The sequence below is a fragment of the Zonotrichia albicollis genome, chromosome W (assembly GCF_047830755.1).
Source record: "Zonotrichia albicollis isolate bZonAlb1 chromosome W, bZonAlb1.hap1, whole genome shotgun sequence".
Taxonomy (NCBI): Eukaryota; Metazoa; Chordata; class Aves; order Passeriformes; family Passerellidae; genus Zonotrichia; species Zonotrichia albicollis.
The window spans coordinates 5,046,074-5,070,016 of NC_133859.1; the positions used below are offsets into that span (position 1 = coordinate 5,046,074).

General features: G+C 42.1%; 1 protein-coding gene across 3 annotated transcripts in view; it reads left to right on the forward strand.

Annotated features, from left to right (window-relative positions):
• Positions 1–23,943, forward strand: part of LOC141726905 (zinc finger SWIM domain-containing protein 6) — a 330,987-nt gene that overhangs the window by 234,366 nt on the left and 72,678 nt on the right. For all 3 annotated transcript variants that reach the window (XM_074531999.1, XM_074532000.1, XM_074532001.1), the window contains exons 3-4: positions 9,631–9,779; positions 10,308–10,458. In XM_074531999.1, the coding sequence (XP_074388100.1) occupies positions 9,631–9,779; positions 10,308–10,458 (300 nt within the window). The remainder of the gene's footprint in view (positions 1–9,630; positions 9,780–10,307; positions 10,459–23,943) is intronic.

Genomic DNA, 23,943 nt, shown 5'->3' on the forward strand with positions numbered 1-23,943 from the left:
TTGAATAAAGATTCTAGCATTCTCTGCAACCACTTAAGATTCACTTAGATGGCAGAGATGCAATTGTGAATCAATGGCTTAAATCAATAGAATCAATGCTTCTATACATCTAAAGAGTTGTAGCTATCTTTGCTTTTCATGTTCTCAGGACTTCAGTGAAAGCAAATTTTTACAAATCTGATCATGTAATTTTCCTTCCCTGCCAGTATCCTTCTTTTAGTATTGGCTACAGAGGTAACATGATCTGGGATTTGGAAGTGATAGTGGGATGCAATTCAATTTCTAACATCTTCTCAAAACCTAATAGAGATAGAGATTACACAGTTATGACAAGCCCAAAACCAAAATGTCAAGTTAACTGTAATGTTAGGGTTGCAGTTTGGAGACAGGCACACAACTGAACACACAGAGACCATGCGACCACACACAAGATTTATTGATGGATGCCTTCTTTTATAGGGGGTTCAAAATTCCTGGGCTTCAGCAACTGATTAGTCAAGGTTTCAACACCGCCCTACTCCCCAACCAATGATACGTCTTCATTAAGGATTGAATGGGATTGGCTGGGGTTCTCTGTTTGAGTTTGAATCCAACCTATGATTGCCTCACCCAGGGACTTGTTTACCTCTAGGCTATAACAAACTAGGCTAGCCAAATTTGGTTTCTTATTATCGCCAAATTTGTACAGCCTCAGACTGGCTGTGGCTCTGACAATTTCCCCTTTCTGTTTTAAAAAATGCAAAGTGTTCTTTGTCTTCCTCTGCAGGTGTCTTGCAGACAGGATGACAAAGCATGATACAGATAATAAGCTTAATTTCAATAAGACTTTCCACCCAACTCAACAAGACTAGTTTTCTCCAGCCAGTGATGTATCCCATGTATCATCGGAGTTGTAACATTCACATTCAGGAGCTGTCAAACAAGATCACAAGTTTTCAGGATGGCATGCCACAGGCTCATTACCCAGAAATTACAAATTACAATTTAACACTACAAACAAGAAACAATTCAACTGAAGCCCATCTCAATTACAAACAGACATCCTTCTGCTATTGATGTCTCCCAAATGTTTGAGTCTTGGGGTTCAAGTAGGGTGATGGGTAGATTTGTCTTACTGTTGTTGATAATCTTTTTCCTCCGACAAGCTGTCAGCTTGCTAGGTCATGTTGTGATTTGATTGAAAAACATGAGTACATTTAAGACTTTTGAGGGGAATATACACCCATCTCACTTCCACTTTCTTTGTTTTAATCACTTAACAGGAACATAATTCAATCTCAACAATACATGCACTTTTGAACTATATCAACAAGGTGAAACTTACAACTGCCTATATATATTGCTATCACCCAGGGTCTGCCAAGGAACCATCTTTTCACAATGAGGACTTGGAGAGCCTTTTCCAGATAAGGATCCCCTGTCTACCTAAGAGGAAAGTGGTCCAGCTTCTGCAAAGCCGAATCAGCTAGTCAAAGTGACTTGCTTTCATTTTTAGCACAGGAACACCTGGGTTTGATGGCATGCTTTTTCTGCCAGTCAAGGCCACAGCTTGGTCAGAGCTAAGACCCAGACTGGGGGGGCTTCCCTATCATATCCTTAAAATAAATCTTTCAGTAATGATTCATAGAACAGCCAGCTTTTTTATCTATGCTTAGCTAAATAACCAGTGATATAAATAACTTGTAAATAACTATAATTATGTACATATATATACCACTCCTTTGAAAGTACCATTTACCTTTTTGTCACAAAGAAACCAATTCAAAACTATCAAAGGGAACATCTCTGTCTCAGTTAGGTTTTACAGATCATATCCTGGTACATCATTGAAAGTGACACATCCTTGTCTTCTATAGGGGTCTCGTAGATAGTTTAGGTGTATATTTGGAGAGTTCAGATTTCGCTTGTGAAGGCTTTTCTACTTGGTCGTGATCTTAGCTTTTTATTTGATGGGTAGATACAATGTTAACAACATTATTTAGCTGTATTTGTAGAATCCATTTGTATAGTCATAATACCAAAAACTTAGCACAAAATCGGTTGGGTTTTTTGTCTCTTATAAATACAGATAGTTTGAAGTATTACTAAAATAATAACATTCCTCTGTATAAATTAAATAATACTTAGAAGAAATTAGTATCTTAAGGTTATGTACAAAAGAAACTAGCAAGCATTATTGAAATGAAATGCAAAATGTTACTGCTAATCTGTGATGGTGGTCACAAGGGTTGCAGGTGAAGAGAGAGGCGAGAATGTTGATCCATGTTCAGAAGGCTTGATTTATTATTTTATGATATGTATACTACATTATAACTACACTAAAAAGAAATAGAAGGAAAAGTTCTCAGAAGGCTAGCTAAGCTAAGAACAGAAAAGAATCAATAACAAAGATATGTGTCCCGGCAGAAAGTGAGAGCAGTGTCGCAGTCGAGGCGGTCACGACACAAAGCAGAGACCACAAGAAGTCTCAGTTGGTAACACTTTATTTGTGAACATGGCTGATCTTTTATACACTTTCCAATTGTTTACCCTTCTTCTACCTTAACTATTGGCCACAATAAGTCAATACCATGCTATTGGTGAAAAGTTATCGTGACTTCACCTAACTTTCTAAAAATGCTTCGTCCAGCTGCAAAGTGCTCTTATCTTTCTTCTCTCGATCTCCTTGGTTACAGCCTTGGAGAAAGCTCCTTATTAGCTTCTTCTTACTTCTCGGCTTCTTCTCGCTCCTTTAGCTAACAGGCCTGCTGTTAGCCCCTTCCACAGAGCAGCTCTGCTGTGAGTGGTCAGTAAATCCAAACATCCACAGGAGACCAATCATGAATCCACTTGTTGCATTCCACAGCAGCAGATAACCATTGTTTACACTTTGTTGCTGAAACTTCTCAGCTTCAGCAGGAAAAATCCTAACAAAAGGATTTTAATGAAAAGATGTCTGTGACACTAATCCTGTTGTCTGAAGTACCCTTGAAGTAAATTTGACAAGACTCTTAGAATGCATTTGCAGGTTTACAAGTTATTGATGTTTGTTTTGCGTTAGGCCATTCTGGGGGCTCCCTGGATGGGGGAAACCCTCCTGTAGCAGTTCTGTGCCAGGAAAAAGATGACGCACAGGACTTTTTCTGTTGCGGTGTGATGTCATGGTTTGCCTCACATACCCCAGGTTCCTCCCTGATAATTCCCTGCCAGGTGTGTCAATCATCCCTCCTTTCCACACCCTGACCCCTGCTGAGTGCTGTCTGTCAATCCTGGCATTCCAGAAGGGCATTGAGTGACTGGCAGAACTCAAAAGATGCCCTCCATCCCTGGAGGGACATTGGGCCATCCAGGTGTCCTCTGTACCTTGAGACTTCCCCCCCCCTCCCCCCCCATACCTGGCTGGTGGTCCCCTGTGTTCCTTCTCTCCCCCTCTCCCCCAGGTAAAAGGGTGAGCAAACCACATGGTCAAGAGTTCTGTTGGAGCTGTTGCTGGATTCAGAGGCCTGTGGGCCAGAAATAAAGCTCTTAATTGAAACCCTCCATCAGAACCGACTCCTTTCCTTCACCTCGCCTTAAAGCTTCTCCGCTAGAGGGAAACCCGAGGAGCAGACCCTGTTACAGGGAAAGCTCCATCCTGCAGCCACCGGAGTTCCTGCATGCCTGGACTTGCCTCCAAGTGCCCAGCTGCAGCATCCAGCTAGCCAAAGGTGTCTCTGAAGTGAAAACACCGCAGTTGCCGCTTTTTGGTCAAGCAGCAAGGGCCAGATAAGCTCAGGCATGTCCCATTCTGGCTATATTGGTAATTATTCCAATATTTTTCAGTCTTCAGCTTTTTTTTTATTGTTATGTTATCCAAATTTTTGAACGCTGTCCACACCAGGCTCAGCGCACTGGAAAAGTACCACAAAATGGCCCCTGAAATGTACAGCTCCAAGGTTTTTTAAAGTTGCTTTGTCGCAGACATTTTTTCATAGAAATCCTTTCTTTGGGATTTGTTCATCTTCTGGGAAGCTGAGGCCCCAGAAGAAGAATGTAAACAATTGTTATCAGCTGCTGTGAAATGTAGCAGGTGCCCCTGTGATTGGCTCATGCTCTGTGTTTACAATTAAGGGCCAATCACAGGAGTAAGCTCAGGGACAGATTCCCTGGACACAGAACTTTGTTATTCATTCTTTTCTATTCTATTCTTAGCTTAGCAGCCTCTGCAACTTCTCGCTTTATTCCTTTTAGTATAGTTATAATGTATTATATATCATATATCAATAAATCCAGCCTTCTGATCATCAGCCAAGATTCTCGTCCACTTCTCTCACCTGAAGACCTTATCAGGTCACTGTAATATTGCTTCATCCAATTAACTCTCAAAATGTACATTATTTCTATTTATCTACCGATAATTCATTCCTTGACTGTCCATGTAACCTCTGCACTCTGCTTTCCTTGACCAATCACACTGTGTGACCAACACTGCAGAAAATGGAGTAGATGATGAAGAAGACAGGAACTACACCCAAATTCTTCCATCTTGCTTCCTATCTACATCATACTAAAAATCCCAAAACCTAAATTTCTCACCCAAGTGACATACTATACTACTCTCTATAATCTATTTCACACTTTGGTAGATTCTAGCCTATCTCAAAGGCTTGGAAGTCCTCTCCACAGGCAAAGGTTAAAGGCAGTGTTTCTCTGGGGTTCAGAACCCCTCAGAGCAGACAGAGAAATGTTCCCTGTGCCCTGGGTTCCCACAACAAGTAAAGTTTTAGAAAAATCAAATAATGTTGAAGAAAATTATATAAAGAAATGAAAAGCATATGTGCCTTTTCCTTATGACCTTGGGATTTTACTCTTTAAAATTGTTAAGTTTCTATATTAGTCTATTTACCTTCAATTAATATGTTATCTTTCAGGAAAGGTATAAAGACATGACCTCAAGGCTGCAGGACAAACCATTTTTGTTAATTAGAAGTTTCTGTTATTACTTTTTCATGCATAGTTTTTAACTTCTCTGTAATCTCAAATTACCTCAGTTCTGTGATTATTGCATCTGTATACTTAGTTGCAAAAACTTAACATTAAAAGCCATAGTTTTATTTTGTTTCAAAAATAAGAAAACATGCAAATTAGTATTTTAGTGATAGCAGCGACAGATCTGCTATATTCAGAAACCTGCTATTGACTTCAACAGGAGTTGGCATGAGTGAAATATGAAAGGTAGTTCTTAGTGATTTTCAGCATGAAAATTATTTTTTAGACATTGTAAACAGAAATGACAGGTGGAAATCTAGGCTTGGGACATTACAATTAAATTAAGACTAATTGTCTAAATGGTTTTAAGAGATATCAAGTCCTGCGTCAGAAATTGCTTTAGGATGAGAGGGTTAGGTTTTTCATTCCAGTGGTAATCTCTTACATCAGGGAAATTGTAAGGTGGAAGCTGTTTTTCCAGAAAAGAGTACCTTGAAAAAACATCAGTTAATTTCTGCTTGAAAGGACAGCTTATGAATTAGAATCATTACAGGACTGTCTATCACAAAAAACAATTGAAACAATGCAGGGGGTCACAGGGTGATATGGTAAAAAGGGGAATCTTAATAGTGAGGGTCTGGGATAGTGGTAACACAGGCACAACAACAGTACTGACTCCTTAAACCATGCAGCAGAATAGTAAAAAACAGAAAAGTTCTAGGGACTAGCTGTAGATTCAACAGGTTGAGCCGGTAGATGCTTGTGGTATTTTTGGGGTTCCCCAGATGGAGGAGGAATGAAGGAATAGGACTCCATGTTCTTAGAAGGCTAATTTATTATGATATGATATGATATGATATGATATGATATGATATGATATGATATGATATATAATATGATATTAAAGAATGCTATACTAAAACTATACTAAAGAATAGAGAGAGGATACTTACAGAAGGCTTAACAAGATAATAATTAAAAACCCGTGACACTCTCCTCAGAGTGTGACATAGCCTGACCGTGATTGGTCATTAAGTCAAAACAATTCACATGTTGGATAAACAATCTCCAAACCAGATTCCAAAGCAGCAAAACACAGGAAAAGCAAATGAGATAATATTGTTTTCCTTTTTCTCTGAGGTTTCTCTGCTTTCCAGGAGAAGAAATCCTGGTGAAGGGATTTTTCAGAAAGGCTATGCAAATGCTGCAGTCTTCCTGAGGAAGGGGTTACCCATCCAGACAGGTCCTTTCTCCAGCACAGTATCAGCTCACGAGGGTTTGCAGTAGACAGGAACTCTGGCTGTTGTAGGAGCAGTGGAAACGGCACAGGTTGGGGGAGGCGCTGGGGCAGCTCACGCCTTATCAGGAAAAGCCTGCCATGTAGGGGGGACGGGAATTGGCACTGCCTCTGCCAGCGCTGCTTCTGCTGGTGCACCCAGGTTCTCTGGGTCGCTTCTTCACTGCCCACATGCAGAGTGTTGCAGGCGTTTTGCCAGACCTGCTGTGAAGGTGGCTTGCTGCTGGCCGCTGTCTTGCAGCTATGCCATGTGGTTGGTGGCGCGTGCTTGCTGCCACCACTACAGCACCATACCTCCGCAGCTGTCTGCATGTGTCCCCTCCCACCACCTCTGTCACTGCTGCTTCGTTCTTGCAGAGGGCAGGCTGAGAGGGACCACCCTGCTAGTAAGAGCCCCCGTGGCCCCAGTCACTCACCACGACATGGCTCTAGATAATACTGCATTGCACAGAGCAGCACAAGTTCATTTGTGATACTGCCAGGGTCCCCTCTAGGGTTAAATGGATCTGGGGACCAGGGGCCATCTTCTGGCTCTCCTCCCACAGCTCTGGCAAACTTACAGTCATCTGTGTGTGGCTCAGTCTCCCAACCTCTCAGGTGCTGATTGCAGCACTGGCTGCCTTGGTGTTTTCCAGGCTTCTTGAGTCCCTAACGTGGATGCAGCAATATACAGGGTTCTGCAGCCCCAGGTGCCGGCGGGTCTATGCATGGCATGGGCATGCACGGTGCCGGGAGGACTCCAGCAGTGGGGCTGCCAGCTTCTCTCCCAGCTTCTGGAGCTGCAATGCTTATGGGTTCTGGTGGGTGCACGGGAGGGAGTCCCAGGAACAACGGCAGAGCCAATTCCAGCCGCTGCCCCCATGTGCCTGGCATGGCATCCCCTCCTCTGCGGGGTGCCTCCCTGTCCTGGTTTAGGGCAAATTTGTTAAAGAATCTGCAAAGGAGGGCCCCTCCAGAAAGCAAAACCCACACGGCCCCTCCCCCCAACCGGTTCGGGAAAAAATTCCTCGGAGAGAAGTAGAAAGAACCTGTTTATTTGACTGGCCCAGCACCCCCCAGCACACAAAATGAACAATACCCGATGACACCACTTTGAGAAAGATGACAAAATCAGAAAGTCTCTTTCGGGAGGTGGTTGCTCTGTTCTCAGTTCCTCTGGTGCTGGGCCAGCTGCTGCAGCCGAACCTTCGGTGTTCCCGGGTCCCAGTCCGGAGCAGGTTCGAGATGGTCACAGAAACAGGAGAGGAGAAACAGTCCAGGAAGGAATGTGGACTGTTTAGCTAGAACTAGCTAATAAGCAGAGGCGAAAGCAGAGCAGAAGCAAGAGCAGAAAAGAGAGCAAGCAAAAGCAGCAAGCTGAAGCCAGAAGTGAAAAAACAGCCCTATGTACCGCTTGTCTCTGTGTCCTTGATAAGAGAAACCCAAACAAAACTTCCACTCTTCAGGGCCGGTCTTAAAGGCACAGAACAGATGAATGGGGATATAAGCATCATAATGTCACCCCAGGACACTCCCATGCTCCACCATTTTGGGATGTTTTGGAGGGCTGTGCCCGTGGCATCTCCACTGCCATCCCCGTGTCCTGCTCAGCTTCCAAGCACCCCAGCAAGTCCAAAAAAAACCCTCCATGGCTTTATAACATTTATAGCATCCATAGTGGCTTCTAAAGCCTGTTCTACAAACCTCCAGAGTTTTATAATGTCCATAGTGGCTTCCAGAGCCTGTTGCTCATGCTTTACTCCCTGTTGAAGTAAAAAGAGAGTCCATACCTTCATAACTAGGTGTTCCACTGAGATCCATCCTCCCATATTTTCAGCGGTGCTTTTCTTCTATTTAAAGGGGTATATACAAAGGTAGTCCTGACTTTTTGGCTGCTCTCCATGCCAAAAATGGTTCTTCTCATTGTATTTTTGGCAGCTTTTTTGCAACAAGTGGGCTCCACTCATACTATTTGGCAGCTTTTTCACTGCAGATGGGTTCTACTCACCCACCCTGTCTCCCCCACTCTACACATGGATGGCTGTATCAATCACGTTGGGATCACTACTTGTTACATTAGGGTCGCAGTTTGGAGATAGGCACACGACTGAACACACCAAGATCATGCAACAACACACAAGATTTATTGATGGTTACCCTCTTTTATAGGGGTTTCAAAATTCCTGGGCTTGAACAACTGATTGGTTGAGGTTTCAACACCCCCCAGCTCCCTGACCAATGATACATCTGCATTCAGGATTAAATGGGATTGGCTGGGGTCCCCTGTTTGAGTTTGAATCCAACTTATCATTGCCTCACCCAGGGACTTGTTTACCTCTAGGCTATAACGAACTAGGCTAGCCAAATTTGGTTTCTTATTATGGCCAAATTTGTACAGCCTCAGACTGGCTGTGGCTGTGACAGTTAACTTCAGTCTTGGGCATGATTAAAATGCCTTACATCTGAGTATAGTGATGCACTACCATTTTTTCCCCTGACAGTCTAGATAAGTGCTTTTCAACTTTTTTAGTTAGAATACCTCTTAAAAATATTCAGTGAAGGTGCAGGTTTCTTCAGAAATATGTAGATTGTTAGATACTGCAGGAACTTGTTTTATTTTTGTCAGACTTTAAAAAAGGCCATAAGGGGAAAATCATTGATCTCAGCTACAAAATTTTAGTTAGAGCAACCTGTGGCCAAAGCACTGCCTGATGTAAATCCAGTCACTTCACTTGGCACTAAGCTAATTCAGATAAGAGTTGCTTTGAATTGACTGTATGCTGATGACATGGCCTGTTGTAAAAATGGTCCTTCAGAAGCACCACAATCTTACACAGCTGTAACTTATTTATGTTAATGCCTTTAGTGCTTAAAGACTTTGGGTTTGCTTAGGAATTATTTTTTATTCTTTATTCTTTGTTTAGCTTTGCAGGGCCATCACAGCTCAAAGGCACTGAAGTGATGATTTTCCTCATGTTCATCAGTAGCAGTGCTCATTAGTAGTAACTTAAACCTGAGCAAGATTGCTGAAGGTACAGAAGTCACACAGGTGTTCTGGGGAGAGTGGTTTTAACACCGCAGTTGTTGAAATTATTATATTAAGTGTAATTTTGTTTGTAAAAGCATTCTAGAATAACTGTTGAGGCAGGAGGAAGAAACTCATCTTGATTTTAACATTTTATTATAAAATATTGTTTGTTTAAATACCTTTTCATAGACTGTAATTTCTAAGTGCTTAAGACTGCTTAGGAGAAATTTAGGTCTATTTTAAAGAACCTTTTAAGTCAAGACATCCAAAATGGGACAATACACAAATCCAAAATCCTTTGCAGTACTCATTTGCCCTGGACCCACAAACCTCTTTTCTTTATGTAGAACATAATGATTTATCTTCTTGCTGTTTGCAGGTGCTCCTGACCCAACAGCAGGTGCTAGCATAGATGATGAAAACTGCTGGCATTTGGATGAGGAACAGGTCCAAGAACAGGTTAAACTCTTCCTCTCCCAGGGTGGATATCATGGATCTGGGAAGCAAATCAATTTGCTTTTTGCAAAGGTATGTTGAGTACTCAGACTTGCCTCTTTTTTCTCCCCCCACTCCCCCATCCAGTCTGTACTTGTTCCAGTCTTACTCGAAGTTCTGTTGTTCTAAAACAAGACAAAGCCCTGGGAACATGATAGCAAGTTAATAATGCAATGGGATGCAATCTGGTGTGTCTTGATATTAGTTTAAGGATATGAAGTAGCATTTCAACTGTCTACAGCTTTGCTGTTCTCTTCCTTCCTACCCTCAAAATGTTGGAGAGACCTGTAGAAATTATGGTCTTGCAGTAGCTTGCATAATACACCTGTGGATTACTTGTGGAAGAAGTGTATTTGCAGAATTGCAATGGGATACTGAAACTAAAAATTGTTAAAATTGGGAAGGCAGATTATTTTTTTTCTACTTAAAAATTTCACATCAAATATATAAATTATATGTCTTATTTAACAGAGGTGGAATATTTAGCACTTCAGCATATCATCTGTACTGTGGTTTGTTTTGGGTTTTTTTCAAGTTTATATTAAAAGACTCATTTCCTAGGTGCGAGAGATGCTGAAGATGAGAGATTCAAATGGAGCTCGCATGTTGACATTGATAACAGAACAGTTCATGGCTGACCCTCGTCTGTCGCTTTGGACACAACAAGGAACTGCAATGACTGACAAGTATAGACAACTCTGGGATGAACTGGGTAAATGCATAGACTTCAAAATCATTTAGGTGTTCATGTGTATAATGAAGAAACAATTACATATTTGGCATGTAAACTTACTGTGGTACTAGATAAAGCAAGTTAGAATTTTCTTCAAGTTTGCTTGTTCAGTTAAGGTTGGACGAAATTGAATTTCTGATCTACTATATGATACAATTACAACTGGAGGAGAGAAAGCATACTACGAAACAAGTATGATTGTAACAGGTTGTAAGTACCTGAGGAACTATAAAAAGAATAAAACAAAAAGTGGAAATGTAGCTACACAACTGAGGGTAAGCATAGAAGCCACTAGAGATAAACTGGAAAGCTTAAGGAAGAAATAGATTAAAAACTAGAGAGAAATAGAAGGCAAAAAGAAAAGATTCATAAAGAGTATGAGAAGATAGCAACAAAGGAAAGCAGAAGTCCCTTACTGAGTAGGAAAGGAGATCAAGTAACAGAGGGTTATAACAACTAACACTGCTTTACAGGAAAGGTCAGTTGTGACCAGATATAACATGTACTATGGAGAGAACACATGCTGGAATGGGGAAGGAATTATTTAAACTGTTAAAGTCTGAAGACACTTGCTTTAAAGTGTTCAAGAAACTCACTGAGAGAGTTTTGAACTGCTGCTTCAGAAGTTCTCAAAATCTATAGGAATTCGTGATAGAAAGGGATGTTAAAAACAACTTGAAGGTAAATGTCACTAAGATTTTAAAGACGGGTAGGTGAGTAGAAAGGATAATATTAAGTAACCTTTCAGCATTGTTTTCTTAGATTTAAGGTACTGGAACAAACCACTAACCAGTTGGTATGTAAGCATATAGAAGATAAGTGTGATTATTTTCAATACAGTAGTAAAACTGTTTCCCTAAAAGATAAATCACTGAGTGTATGAGTGAAGGAATTAATGTGTATATCTTAGCTGTAGTAAAGTTTTGGATGCTGTCCTGGAGGCTTTCTCAAAACAAATTGAAAAGATGCAGCCTAAATGAAATTGCCTGGTGATTCATGGATCTTGGAGTAGTTAACTGTGCTGTCATTCAATCTGGAAAGACACTTTAAGTCTAGACATACGGGAATCTATCTTGAAATATGTTCTGGTCAATATTGCTTTTCCTGACTTATTGGAATATGAATCCCAATATTACCAGTTAGATTGTGCCTGGGCCAGTCTGACCCTCGCTGCTAGGCCGAAGGTGGCATCTGTGGTGTATCACCCCAGAGACACCTTTAGCTTGCTGATGGTTTCAGCTGGGCACTAAACAAGTCCAGGCTTGTTAGGGACTCCGTTTACCTCAGGAAGAAGACTTCAGGTGAAGGTGAAGAGAAAAAAAAGGAGAGGATTCTGCTGGAGGGTTATATCCAGTGGTTTATTCCATGGTTACAGAGGTCTGAATCTTGGGAAGAGCTCCAACAGAATGCCCGATCGCATGGCCAGACTCACCTTTTAAGCTCAGGGGGAGGGGAGGGGACAGGTGAGCCACCAACCAGGTGGGAGGGGCGGGGTCTCAAGGGACGAGGGACACCTAGACAGGGCAATGACCTCTGGGCCTGAGGGGCATCCTTTGAATTTGACTAACCACACGATGCCTTTGCTGGAATGTTAAGCCTGATTGACAGGACTCACTCGGCAAGGGACGAGGGGGGGAGGGGAAGAGGGTATTGGTACACCTGGGGAAGGGACCTGAAAGTTTGAAACACACCGTAACACTGACTTATGTGGCATGAAATATTAAAATAAATATATATACATATAAAAGCAAACCAAGAAAACCAAACAAAAAACCCAAAACAAAGAAATAAAACCCCACCAAAAAAAATCCGCAAAGAACTCAAAACTTACTAAAGACACCCCTTGGGACAATATGTAAACACTGCGGAGAACAAAGCCAAATCCATAATGCTCTTGGTACATTTTAAAGGTCCAAAATCAAGCTAAATGTTGCAGTAAGGGCATTTTATCAGAAATTTATCAGAAAATAAAGCCCTTTTGTTCCAGCTGGTCCTCAGAGGGACTGGGTGCAGTTGGGCTTAGTTTCTGGTTAGAACCACTACAATTCCTTGTAGATTTAATTCCTTTAGTCCCCCATGAGTTGCAATAGCCAATGTTTATATTTGTCCAGCACAATTATATAACATCATTCAATTCTGGAATGCTGTCAACTGGGGTGTGAAAATTCACTCCAGTACCCATTCCACCTCAGTTCCAGCTATCCAGTGTTGCCATTGGTTTTCTGATTCCCTTTTAATTTGTCCCCACAGAGACAGTGAAAGAGGTTGCTTCATCTAAAGGGGTCAAAGTGTTAATAGTCCCAGCATGTGTTGCCATTGCCAGCCCTCTATTAGTAAGTCAGTAGACTGTGTTCCATCACTGCTAACCCACATGGTGTGCCCCATAGAGGTTATACTTAGTTCTGAACAAATTATGTCAGACTCAGTATCATTGTTAGTCAAATGAGATCAAGTGTCTTTGAGTGGGGTGATATAGTTTTGACAAGTACAACCTAATCTGAAAGCTCAAATGAATGGGCCCAGTCTCTGAAGTTCAGTTTTATTGGAGTTGCAATTATAAACTCCAGTACAATTCCAATTATGATATTTTTGGGCTGTTTGAGCAAGAAACATTTAAATTTGTGTCTAGAACATCAACCTGTATGGGATCATCTGGCAATCCAATTGTTCTTTCCCAATCAATGCACCAGCTGGTAGTTGCATATAATGGCAGTCACCGCATTGTGGCCTTCCCTACCCCCATGGAATATGCATTCCCCATGGTGTATCAGCACATGTATCCTCAGGAAGACAAAAAATTTTCTCAACTGAGTCACTATTACTCTCAAATTTCAATGATGATATTACAGTTTCATATAGTTGTATTATTGTTGGTCCACTTTAAAACATATTTTCCTTCCTCAGTTTGCCAAGTCAGATTTGTGTGATTTTTCCACATAACCTCCCAAGTTTTAATCAAACCCATAGTTAAATTCCCCAAATTACTGGTGAGTTGGCAGATGGAGGAAAAGGTAAACGTGGTGATTTGACTAACGTTATGTGTATGTCCAAAAACTTGGATTAACTGCAATGTAAGATTTCAAGCAATCCCTGACCTTCTGTCTAGTGACAGTAAGAATAATAAAGAGTGTTCTTGATAATCTCCCTCTATTAGGTTGTCATCAATATATTGATATCATGTAATGTCAGGTGGAATAGGAATCTCTACTAAGACCTTAGCCAAGGCATTGTGAGAAATAGCAAGAGAATGCTTATATCCTTGTGAAAGTATATTGGATACTCCTCAGTGTAAAGGCAAACTGTGCTTTATCCTGTTCAGGGAGGGGAATCGTGAAAAAGATGTCCTTAACATCGAGGGCAGCCATCTAAGCATGAGCAGCACCCAGTAGCAGTGTCACTATCTAGACAATGTTTGGAACTGCAGCAGTTAGAGGTGCAGTATTAGCAGTTAACTGTCAATATACCATGAAATGCCAGTGCCAGGTCAGTTTCTTTACTGGCCACACCAGTGAATTATAAAGCAAATGAGTCCTTGTAATGATGCCTCATTTTTTTCCAAATCTATCACTAATTTATCAATTCCCATAAGTGCTGCTGTTGGCAGGGGGTACTGTTTTGCATTAGTAAATTTAGAAGGCAGCAATGGTATCGATGTCCCTAATGAATCGATAAAAATTTCCAAGCCTGAATCATCCCACATTCTTTCAGATTCTATTTGTATTCCCAGCAACCCAGTGCCTTCCATTGCGAAGCTCCACAGAGTTCCATCTGGGAGTTTCCAGGTTTGCCCATAAAGTAAATCAAATCCTAAAAGTTTTAGTTGGGCAGCCCCCACAAGCACTTCAACCTTAGTAAATTGTTTTTTCCCCAGGAGCCAGATGGAAATTTTTGCTGTTGGACATTCCTTTATTGTACCATCAGTTCTGGTAAAATTTTTACGGTCACTGAGTATAATTTCCAAAACATTTTCTGCTTCCTTTGTAATCACAGATATTTGGGTCCCTGCATCAATTAGAAATTCAACCATAATTTTTCACAGTCTGACTAGAATATCAATAGAAGGTTCCAGCTATTTGCCTCGGAGCCACTGTACCGCTAATACCCACCAAGCAGGCTCAGGAGCTTTAACAATGGTTATCTGATGTGGAGACCCTGACCCATCCTGTCCAGCATCCATAATTCACTATTTCCTGCACGAATCCACTCTAGGTAGCTAAATGCATCATCTGCACCCAGGCCCCTGGATGCCCAGGAACTGTGGCATTTTGGACATAAATCTGTCCGGTTTTCGGCTGTTTGGATGGCCTGGAAAGGCCCGGGGTGGCCTTGGAGCAGCCCGCGTTTCAAAGGAACAGAAGAGGCTTCAGTTCTTCTTTCGGTCTCTGTGTTTATTAATTGTTTATCTAAAAGATTTTCTTTCGGCTCGACAGAGGTCTGCTCAGCAGCCAGCCATGAGCACACTCCCCTCCCTCCGGGCGGTCACCTATCTTTATACCCAAAGTTGCGTATACAATATTTATCATTTTTCCCCAATACCTTTCACCCTTATTGCCCGGTGCACTTTTAGTAATGACCAATCCCAAAGTGCCACCATCACCACAGAAGATGGAGGAGAAGAAGAAGAAGAAGAAGGACAGGACATGCCCCGATTCCTCCATCTTACTTCTCTAAACTCCCCTGTACAGAAATCCTAAACCCTGTGTTTCACTATCTAACTAACTAATCCCTTCACCATTCACCCCGGTGAAACCCTCCTATCCTCATACAGGTGTCGTCTCCTGTGTAGGATCAAAGTCCAGCCACCAGACACTTCTGGCAACATTCCAGGACTCCCGAGCCCCCCAAGGGTGGTCTCGGTGACTCGGCACCTCAGTCCTGAGGTGCTGAGATCCCACATAAATCTGCTGCATTTCATCCTGAAAGTTTGCTACAAAAGTCTTGAGACTGTTTGGAAAACCCAGAATAAGATGGGTTAATCTGGCTGAATTGATAGGGGCTAACATAAGAGACTTTCTAAGCCTGTCCCTCTCATACATAGTCTATATACAAACTGCTTCCTGCACAGAAGCTGCGAGATCAGAGAATCAAGCAGTTTTAATAGCCAGTGGATCTCCCCTATCCTGCAGATCAATCCCTCCTACCCAATATACCACCTGTGCAGTTAAAGAATATCATGATCTCTGGGAGTGGTGGTTAAAAACCTGCCAGGACCCCAATGGCTTCCCGCTTCTTCCTCACTTGATAAAATCCAATCCCCATTGGTCAGAGAGACTCATCACACATATTCCATTTTGGAGAGGGTGATTGGCTCATCAGCGGTTCTATTTTTTTTCCTTGCAGATATTTTTCCTGTTTTTCTACTGCATGCAATTCAGTTTTCAAGTCTCCAGTTTCCACCAAAAGGGAGTCTATGCAAATTTCCTTTTTTCCCCCTCCAATTCTTTTTCCAAAGGCCAATAATGCTTTTAGCAGATTATTTTCAAGTTGAATCCCTGCATATACCACACTTGGATTTTTTTTGGATGGCAAGGATTCTTTAGCCTCTTCTTGTGCATAGGATAGACAAGTACCTAATGCAGCACAGATATTTGATGAACAAGGGAAGAAGGCAGTATTTCCAGGATTGGCAGGGAAGGGTCTGGAAATCAGGGAGGTGCAAGGGAGATTGACATGGGGACTGACATAAGATTAGGCAGGAAAATAGTAGCAAACAACTTCAGGGCAAAACCATTGGGGAAACCAAAGAGGGTTGTCATGGTTTGGCTTGGCACAGAGCCAGTGCCCCCATGAGAATACCCTCTCCCTGGTGTCTGCTGTGAGATGTGACCAGGAATAAGCAAAATAGGCTTCAGCTTAAACATAAAGAAAACTTTATTACTTAAACTACAAGAAAATAGGAAAAAAACTATAAGAAAAAAAATTTGAAACCTTACAAAAGCATTTTCTTCCTCCCCACCACTAAAATTTCTCAATCTGATACATTCTTTCAAATTACTAACTGCTTAGTCTGGCACCACCCTTTAGGATATTCAAACTTCAGTCCACGAAGAGGAGAGGAGTCCTTCTTGCACTATAGGCTTCCCCTGGAAACATGCTGAAACTTCGTGTGCTTCTATGTCACTCGGCACCGCCCGGAAAAGTCCTTTGCTGCTTGTGACATCTTCCTTCCATGCCCAGTGCTCTCACCACTGTGCATGGACTAGAGCTGCTTTTAGGGTTGTCTTTTAAGGATGCCTTGTCTCACTCTAAAAAGGCACAGTCTCTGCTTTGGGACATCTGTCTCCCCCATATTTTTCCAACCCCCTGGGGCCGAGGGGTCTTCACGATGAACCCTCTTGGTTCTGAGGCACTGCTTCCCACTTATTCCTGGTCAAACCACCACAGGGGTACATGGAACAAACCATTATAAATTCACAATAAGGAACACCTTAAGATTACAACAGAAAAACAATCTCCTACATCTCCTCCTTTTTTGTTTAGTTTTTTGAAATGAAATGGGGAAGGGTACTAAACTAATCTTTTAAACTTCATTTCCTTTGGGTGCATTTCCTTCCCACCATTCTTGCTCTTGGATGGTGGCTGCCACCACAATTTGGGACGAAGGCGATTTGCTGGTGCTTTTGGTTATCATCCTCCTCAGTACACTGAAGACTCCCGAAATCAGAAAAAATATGAGAATAAAATAGGCAATGTCTTTTATAACAGAAGTCACCCATCCCAACATTTCCCAGCCCTTAAAAATGTTCCGAAATCAGTCCTCAGTTTCTTGCTTCATGTTGCTGATCATGTTTTTTATCTCATTAATTGAGGCATGGATGCTTTGACTCTTACTAGATAGGTTGAAACAACAAAGTCCCTCAAATTCTTGGCACCCATGCCCATGTGCCAGCAGCAAGAAATCAATGGCAGCCCTGTTTTGGAGAGTCGCTTTCCTGGTTATTTTTTCATCTTCTAGGAGGTTACTGAGGGCAGTAGATATTAGATTTGCCTGCTTCGTAACCCAACATTCAATGTTTCCCAATTCGCTCAAAGCTTTGGCTGCTGCCACCCAGGGGAGGAAGACAGAGACAGAAACCTGTTTAGATTTGACCCAATGGTAAATTTCGGCATCACAATGTTCATCAAATTGGTTTGCATTCCTTTTTTGAATTTTGATTCTATTTTGGTTGTTCCAATTTGAAATTTAGGTCATGTTGGGGGAAGCAAGGGACAGCAGCCCTAGCATGCGCGAACCTCCGAGAATCAAACTGAATGCAAAATAAAGCTTTGGCCGAACCTAAAATTTCAAATTCTTGGGGTTCTTTATCATCGTAGGGCAGGTTGTAAACCCATTTCCTCCACAGGACTAAGGGATTGATCACAGGAGTTTTAGTGTAGTTGACCATGCCCCAATAGTGGTAAATTTCAACCCAGGTATCAGGCGGATTTTTGTTGGTTTCATTTTGAATTCTCCTTAGGGAAATGGGGTACTCTTCTAATTTGAACAGAATCCCCACCAGGCAAGTCGACATGAGGTTATCTGCTGCGGCTGTTGACAAACACAGATGATCTTGGTTGAGTGCATGGGCTAGGGTCACCCAAATGTTCTTTCTGGGTTGAGGGATGATCCACGCCTCACAGGACTGGAAACACAGGGCAAGGAACCACAGATGTTGATACTTCATGGTTGGCCGGGAGGATGCCTAAAAAGGAAGATGAAAACAGCACAACTTAAGATGAAACGTAACTCAGGTGAAGCAGGGGGTTTAGGGGTCCTGCTTCCTTTACAGCATCGTCTATTTGATGCAACTGCATCATCAGTTGGATTATTTGGAGGAATTGGAGAGGTTATTTTTGACTGGTCCTTTTTCCTCGATGGAATATAAAGCTTGACCCATTTTCGAGGGATCCACATCATCCCGGAGGTTGTGGATACACATGCATACCCATGACCCCAGGTTACCAATTTATATGGTCCTTGAATTTCCCCAGAGTCTGGATCCTTAATCATAACTGGTGGTCTTTCCTCAGGCTGGAACTGCTGGTGCTGCTAAAAGTGCTTGACAGATGGCGGGTTGAGGTCTTCTAAAGTGCAATTAAGAAATTTAATCGTAAATGGTGCTTTGCACAGTCTTTGTGGTAGAAAGGTGGCCTGAACATCTTCCCTCTGATGGTTGAGGACCTTTTTAAGTGTTTGATGAGTCCTTTCTATTACTGCCTGGCTGGTGGGGGAGTGTGGTTATACCCTTCTGATGTTCAACCCCCCATTCCTGTAAAAAGTCACTGAACGCCGTAGAAGTATAGGCTGGGCCATTATTGGTTTTGATTATTTTGGGGATTCCTAAAGTGTCAAAGGCCTGCACTAGATGTTTTTGTGCATCTGAGGCCTTTTCACCTGCATGGGCTGAGAAATAGGCTACTCCCGAGAAGGTATTTATGGAGACATGGACATATTTTAATCTTTCAAATTCTTCTATGTGGGTAACATCTATCTGCCACACCTTACTATTGTGGAGTCCTCTTGGGTTCACTCCTGAGCCCAATGATGATAGAGAGGACTCTTGACAGTTCAGGCATGTGGCCACAATCGCCTTGGCCTGATCTCGCCTTAGATGGAACTGACGGATCAGACCAGGAACATTCTGATGAAACTGCTAATGACTAATTTTGGCCTGTTGGAAGATGTTAGGTTGGCCAGCCAGCTGTAGTGGAGCGGCTAGGGCGTCTGCTCTGCTATTTCCTTCTGCTATAAACTCAGGGAGGTCAGTGTGTGACCTCACATGCATCATGAAAAATGGTTGCTCTTGGTGGGAAACCAGATGGATAAGTTTTGAGAGCAATCTAAAGACAGCCAGGTTAGAGACTTCTTTTAAAATGGCATTCTCCTCTCTGGACACTATACCAGCAACATAGGCCAAATCAGTAATAATATTAATGGGTTCTGAGAATCTTTCAAAAGCCCTGACGACTGTGTCCAACTCAGCCACTTGAGGGGAGCCCTCAACCATCTTAATATGGGCTTCCCACTGCTGAGTTTGAGGATCTTTCCAAGTCACTGCAGACTTGTGGGACCCTCTGGACACTTTGGTGAAAACTGTCAAGGCTTTGAGTGGTCGACAACTTTGTTTCTCTTTTGGGATCAGATTAAATTCTGTATTAAATAATTTGTGGCCAGAATGATGAATTGAAATTTTCTCTGGATAGCTATCCAGAGCGAACTGCAGGTTCTCATTATCTCAGAGCAACTGCTCCAAAGTCTATTTGGTTAATCTCCCAGTCGATATTTTGATGGGAATGTGAATGCATGTGAAATCACATCCTGCCAGCAGTCACATCCGGATCCTAGCCTTACTTATCAGCTGGGATATCAGCTCTTGCGGCCGATTGATACTTTTGGACAGGTGATGATCAAGGAACACCCACTCTATGATTAAGAGAGGATCCTTTTGGTTCCTGTCCCACTGGAAAATGAGCCCATGGAGGTGCGGCAACTTACCTAAGATGATGAAGTTAAAAGGGAGTTCAAGCTGGCAACTGTGGGCCTGCCAGTCTGCCAATGCTGATTGCACCTTCTTGAGAGCTAGTCAAGCCTCCTGTGTCAGGACCCTCAGAGAGTCCAGCTCCTCCCTCCCCTTTAGCAAGTTGAAGAGAGGAGATAGATCCTCCGTGGTAAGCCCCAGCCAGGGCCTGACCCAGTTCAATGACCCACATAGTTGATGAAGATCCCGTAGGGTCTCGGGCTTGTAGTTGATGGCAATCTTTTGCGAGGTGATGGTCTTGTTAGCTATTTCAAGTCTCAGATACTTCCAAGGCGGCAGCTTCCGTACCTGCTGCAGCTCAAATTTGGCCTCCGACAAGGCAGTAATAGTGTCCTTAAGCACCAAGCTGAGTAAATTGTTGTTGGGGGCACACACAAGCACGTCATCCATATAATGTAAAATAACGCACTCCCCCGCTTTGGCATGCACTGGGGACAGAATCCGAGCAACATACCACTGGCAAATGGTGGGACTATTTTTCATTTCTTGTGGAAGAACATGCCAGTAGTAGCTCTTCATGGAAGCTTCTTTATTGATGGAAGGTACAGAGAAGGCAAAATGTGCAGCATTGTCTGGGTGCAGGGAAATTCGATAGAAACAATCTTTGATGCCTATCACTGCCAATTTCCAGTCTTGGGGGAGCATTGACGGGAACGGCATCCCTGGTTGGAGAGACCCCATGTCCTCGATCACATAATTTATTCTTCACAAATCATGGAGGAGATGCCACTTGCCCTTCCCCGGCTTTCTGATGACAAACAATGGGAAATTCCAAGGGCTGTTTGTTTCTATGATTTTTCCTCTTGCCAATTGGTCCTCCACTATTTGGGTGAGCACACTTAATTTTTGTTTGTTTAGCGGTCACCGTTCTACCCAGACAGGTGTATCAGTTAGCCAATTCAATTTCTGGATAGGGCGCTCCTCAGTGACCACTATTAAAAATCCTGGGGAGCCCTTGGGATTTCAAGTTTGGCTCCCCATTGGGACATGGTGGCTCTCCCCCATAGGGGGAACTTGGAATTTAAAACAAATGGGCATATAGAAGCCAATTGTCCATTCAGTCCCTCAATTTGTACAATGCTTTTTGATATTTTTGCCAATTGAGTCCCCCCGACACCTAAAACCTTACTTGACATGTTTTGCAGCTCCCATTGGGACGGTCATTTGTGTGGGGGAATGACCGTCACATCTGCCCCTGTGTCCATCATCCCTTGTAATTGGATGGAATGCCCCCCGCATTTAAGGCCACACCAAACAAAGGGCTTGTCCTCTCCTACAATCTTGGTGAAATAAACAGAGAGGTCCAGGTCATCAAAAAGGGCATGTGGCCTGAGCGATTACCTGGCCCTTTGGTAGGAAGAGGGGGGGATGGGCACAGTGCACCATGAGAATTACCTGCCCTGGGTCGGGTGATAGAACCCCTGGAGTGATCTCGATCTTGGGGGGGGTGTACTTGGGTGTCCTTAACGACAAGGTACTGACTGGGACTGACATAAGATTAGGCGGGAAAATAGTAGTAAACAACTTCAGGGCAAAACCACTGGGGAAACCAAATGGGGTACATGGAACAAACCATTATAAACTCACAATAAGGAACACCTTAAGATTACAAGAGAAAAACAATCTACCACAAAAAATCTTATAATTTAATACATGAAATGAAATTGAATCCAAGCAAGAATAACATGCTTTATTTAGAAAGGAAAAGTCAAAAACAAAATTCAAGTTTTCCCCTGTTAAAGGTTAAAGATGAGAATGATTGATTGCATGTTGTCTGGTGGGGCTAAGACTCGGTATAACCTGTTTAGCATAGATTATGTTTATTCAAAATGAAGCATTAGACTAATAAAACACTAGCTGTCTGTGGTTTATATAATAGAATTTTGTGATGGAAAGCCTTATTGTCAGAGTAGGCAAAGCTCTGTCAGAGAGTGTAGATATAACTACTTTGCCTTCAAGCATATAAATCCTTTTAGTGTGTAATTTTTAGGATACCTTGGTTTTCTGGGGAATGATGCTTTTTGCCAAGTTGGACATGTACACAGCAAAATTTTATCTCATCAAAATGAAAACCAGAGCATCTTATGCTTCATTGCCATTGTTTATGTGGGTTGAGCTGGTAGGTGGTGGTGGGAGAGGTAGAAATGTGTTGTCCATCTGTTACCTGTAGCAGTCTTAGCACATGCTTACAATAAATATAAAAGCTTTTGTTAAATTTTTAGCAGCTCCTCTTCTTGTTTCATCAGTTCCATACTGTCATTTTCTTGACAGCACCTATCTGAAGGTGGAATCTCTCTGCCTGAAGCATCAAATAAGCAATACTTTAGATTAATCTAATTTATTCGTTTGCCTCTGTTTAATCAGAATTGTAGTTGCCACTCCCAAAAAGCTGCAGTGCAACCTGCAGCCTCAACACTTTCTCAGCTGTTGTATTTGCAGTCTGAGGCCGACCTTGTTGTTTCAGTCCTGAACTGCTCTTCCCTCTCTAACAGTATCAAAATATGTACCTTGGTTTCCATTGCAAATGTATTTCAATCACTTCAGGTGTGCAGTAGGCTAAGGGTAGAAATAAACTTGGTTCTTCCACCTCCAGCTTGTGTTTATGTTGCTAACCTGTCCATTTCTTCCTCACACAAGTGCTTCCTTCCACTGGTGCTTAACAAGTTCCCTGAAAATTTCTGTTAATTGAATGAATCTTTCCAACTCGAAACCTACCTTGTGTGAAAATTAGAAGCTGCTGCCATGTTTTGGCCAGGATTTTACTTTGAGTTTCATTCTAGTTAAACACATTTCTTTATTAAGGTGAAACATGCATGTGAATCTGTAAAAGTTGAAGGAAGTTTTAAGGGAGACCAGAGTTAGTTACGATAGCTAACGACAGAAGGAAGAGCGGGATGTCCCTGATGACCCTTGATCTATGTTAGTAGTGGCAGAGAACTCAGACACTGGGCTTAAGGGGGCAATGGTATCACTATGTTCTAAAATAATGTTGGTTTCCTATCTTGTCATCTTCTAAGATGTTGGAGAAACATCAATAAAGGGAGTGGACCAGTCCTTTGCATATTCAATTTTTTGTATTATCTGTTCAGAGTAATTTGGAGTGCCATATATGTATCTTGTTTTTAAAAAAGAAAAATCTCATTTATTTCACAGATGGGCAGCATTGTAGTTATAGAGATCTTTAAGACCGGTAAAGTATGTAAATATAGATTCTGCTTAATAAAGGCTGTCTTGCTTGCACTGCTATACTGTCTACCAACATCTAGGCATATAGCCACTCTCCGTTCTACTTTGGCATAGGTTTTTAAACTTACTTAAATAACTTCAACTTTGCTCCTTGACTGGGTAACCTGAGCCTTTTATTAGAACTTTACTGATGCTTCCTGCCTGACATTGGGCATTGGCCAAGAATACCAGAAAGACACATTGGGCTCTGATCAGAGTTTGTGCTGAAGTTTATGGTAAATTGTGTTGACTTCAGTAGAAGTCAAATTGGGTCAATCAGTTAACCTTCTTTGTACTCCAGAGAGGGAAAAATGGTCCATGCAATCTTACTACAGCAGTAATTAATTTTCATCCATCAAAAATTAAGTAAAAGTTACTTGTTCTCTATGAAAATGAAAAAAAAATTCTTAATAAAAGGGAAAAATTGACTTTGTGCCTAGCCCAGGGATCATGATGACTGCAAGCCTCTGCTTTGCAATTAAATGTTGAGCACTGCCAGATGCCAGACTTTGAGAAGCTGAATTTTGTTGGCAAATGGCATCTGCAAGCTAATTGGTGTTTTCTGCAAGCTTCTGGTTGTGAAATGAAATTAGAAGCCCTTTAGCTACATGGATAATACAGGACCTGAATACAAATGTCATATGTGACCTTCAGGACTGACAGTGAAACAGTAGTGTTTCCACTTGAACAGCCATTATGCATCATTTAAATATGGGGATTA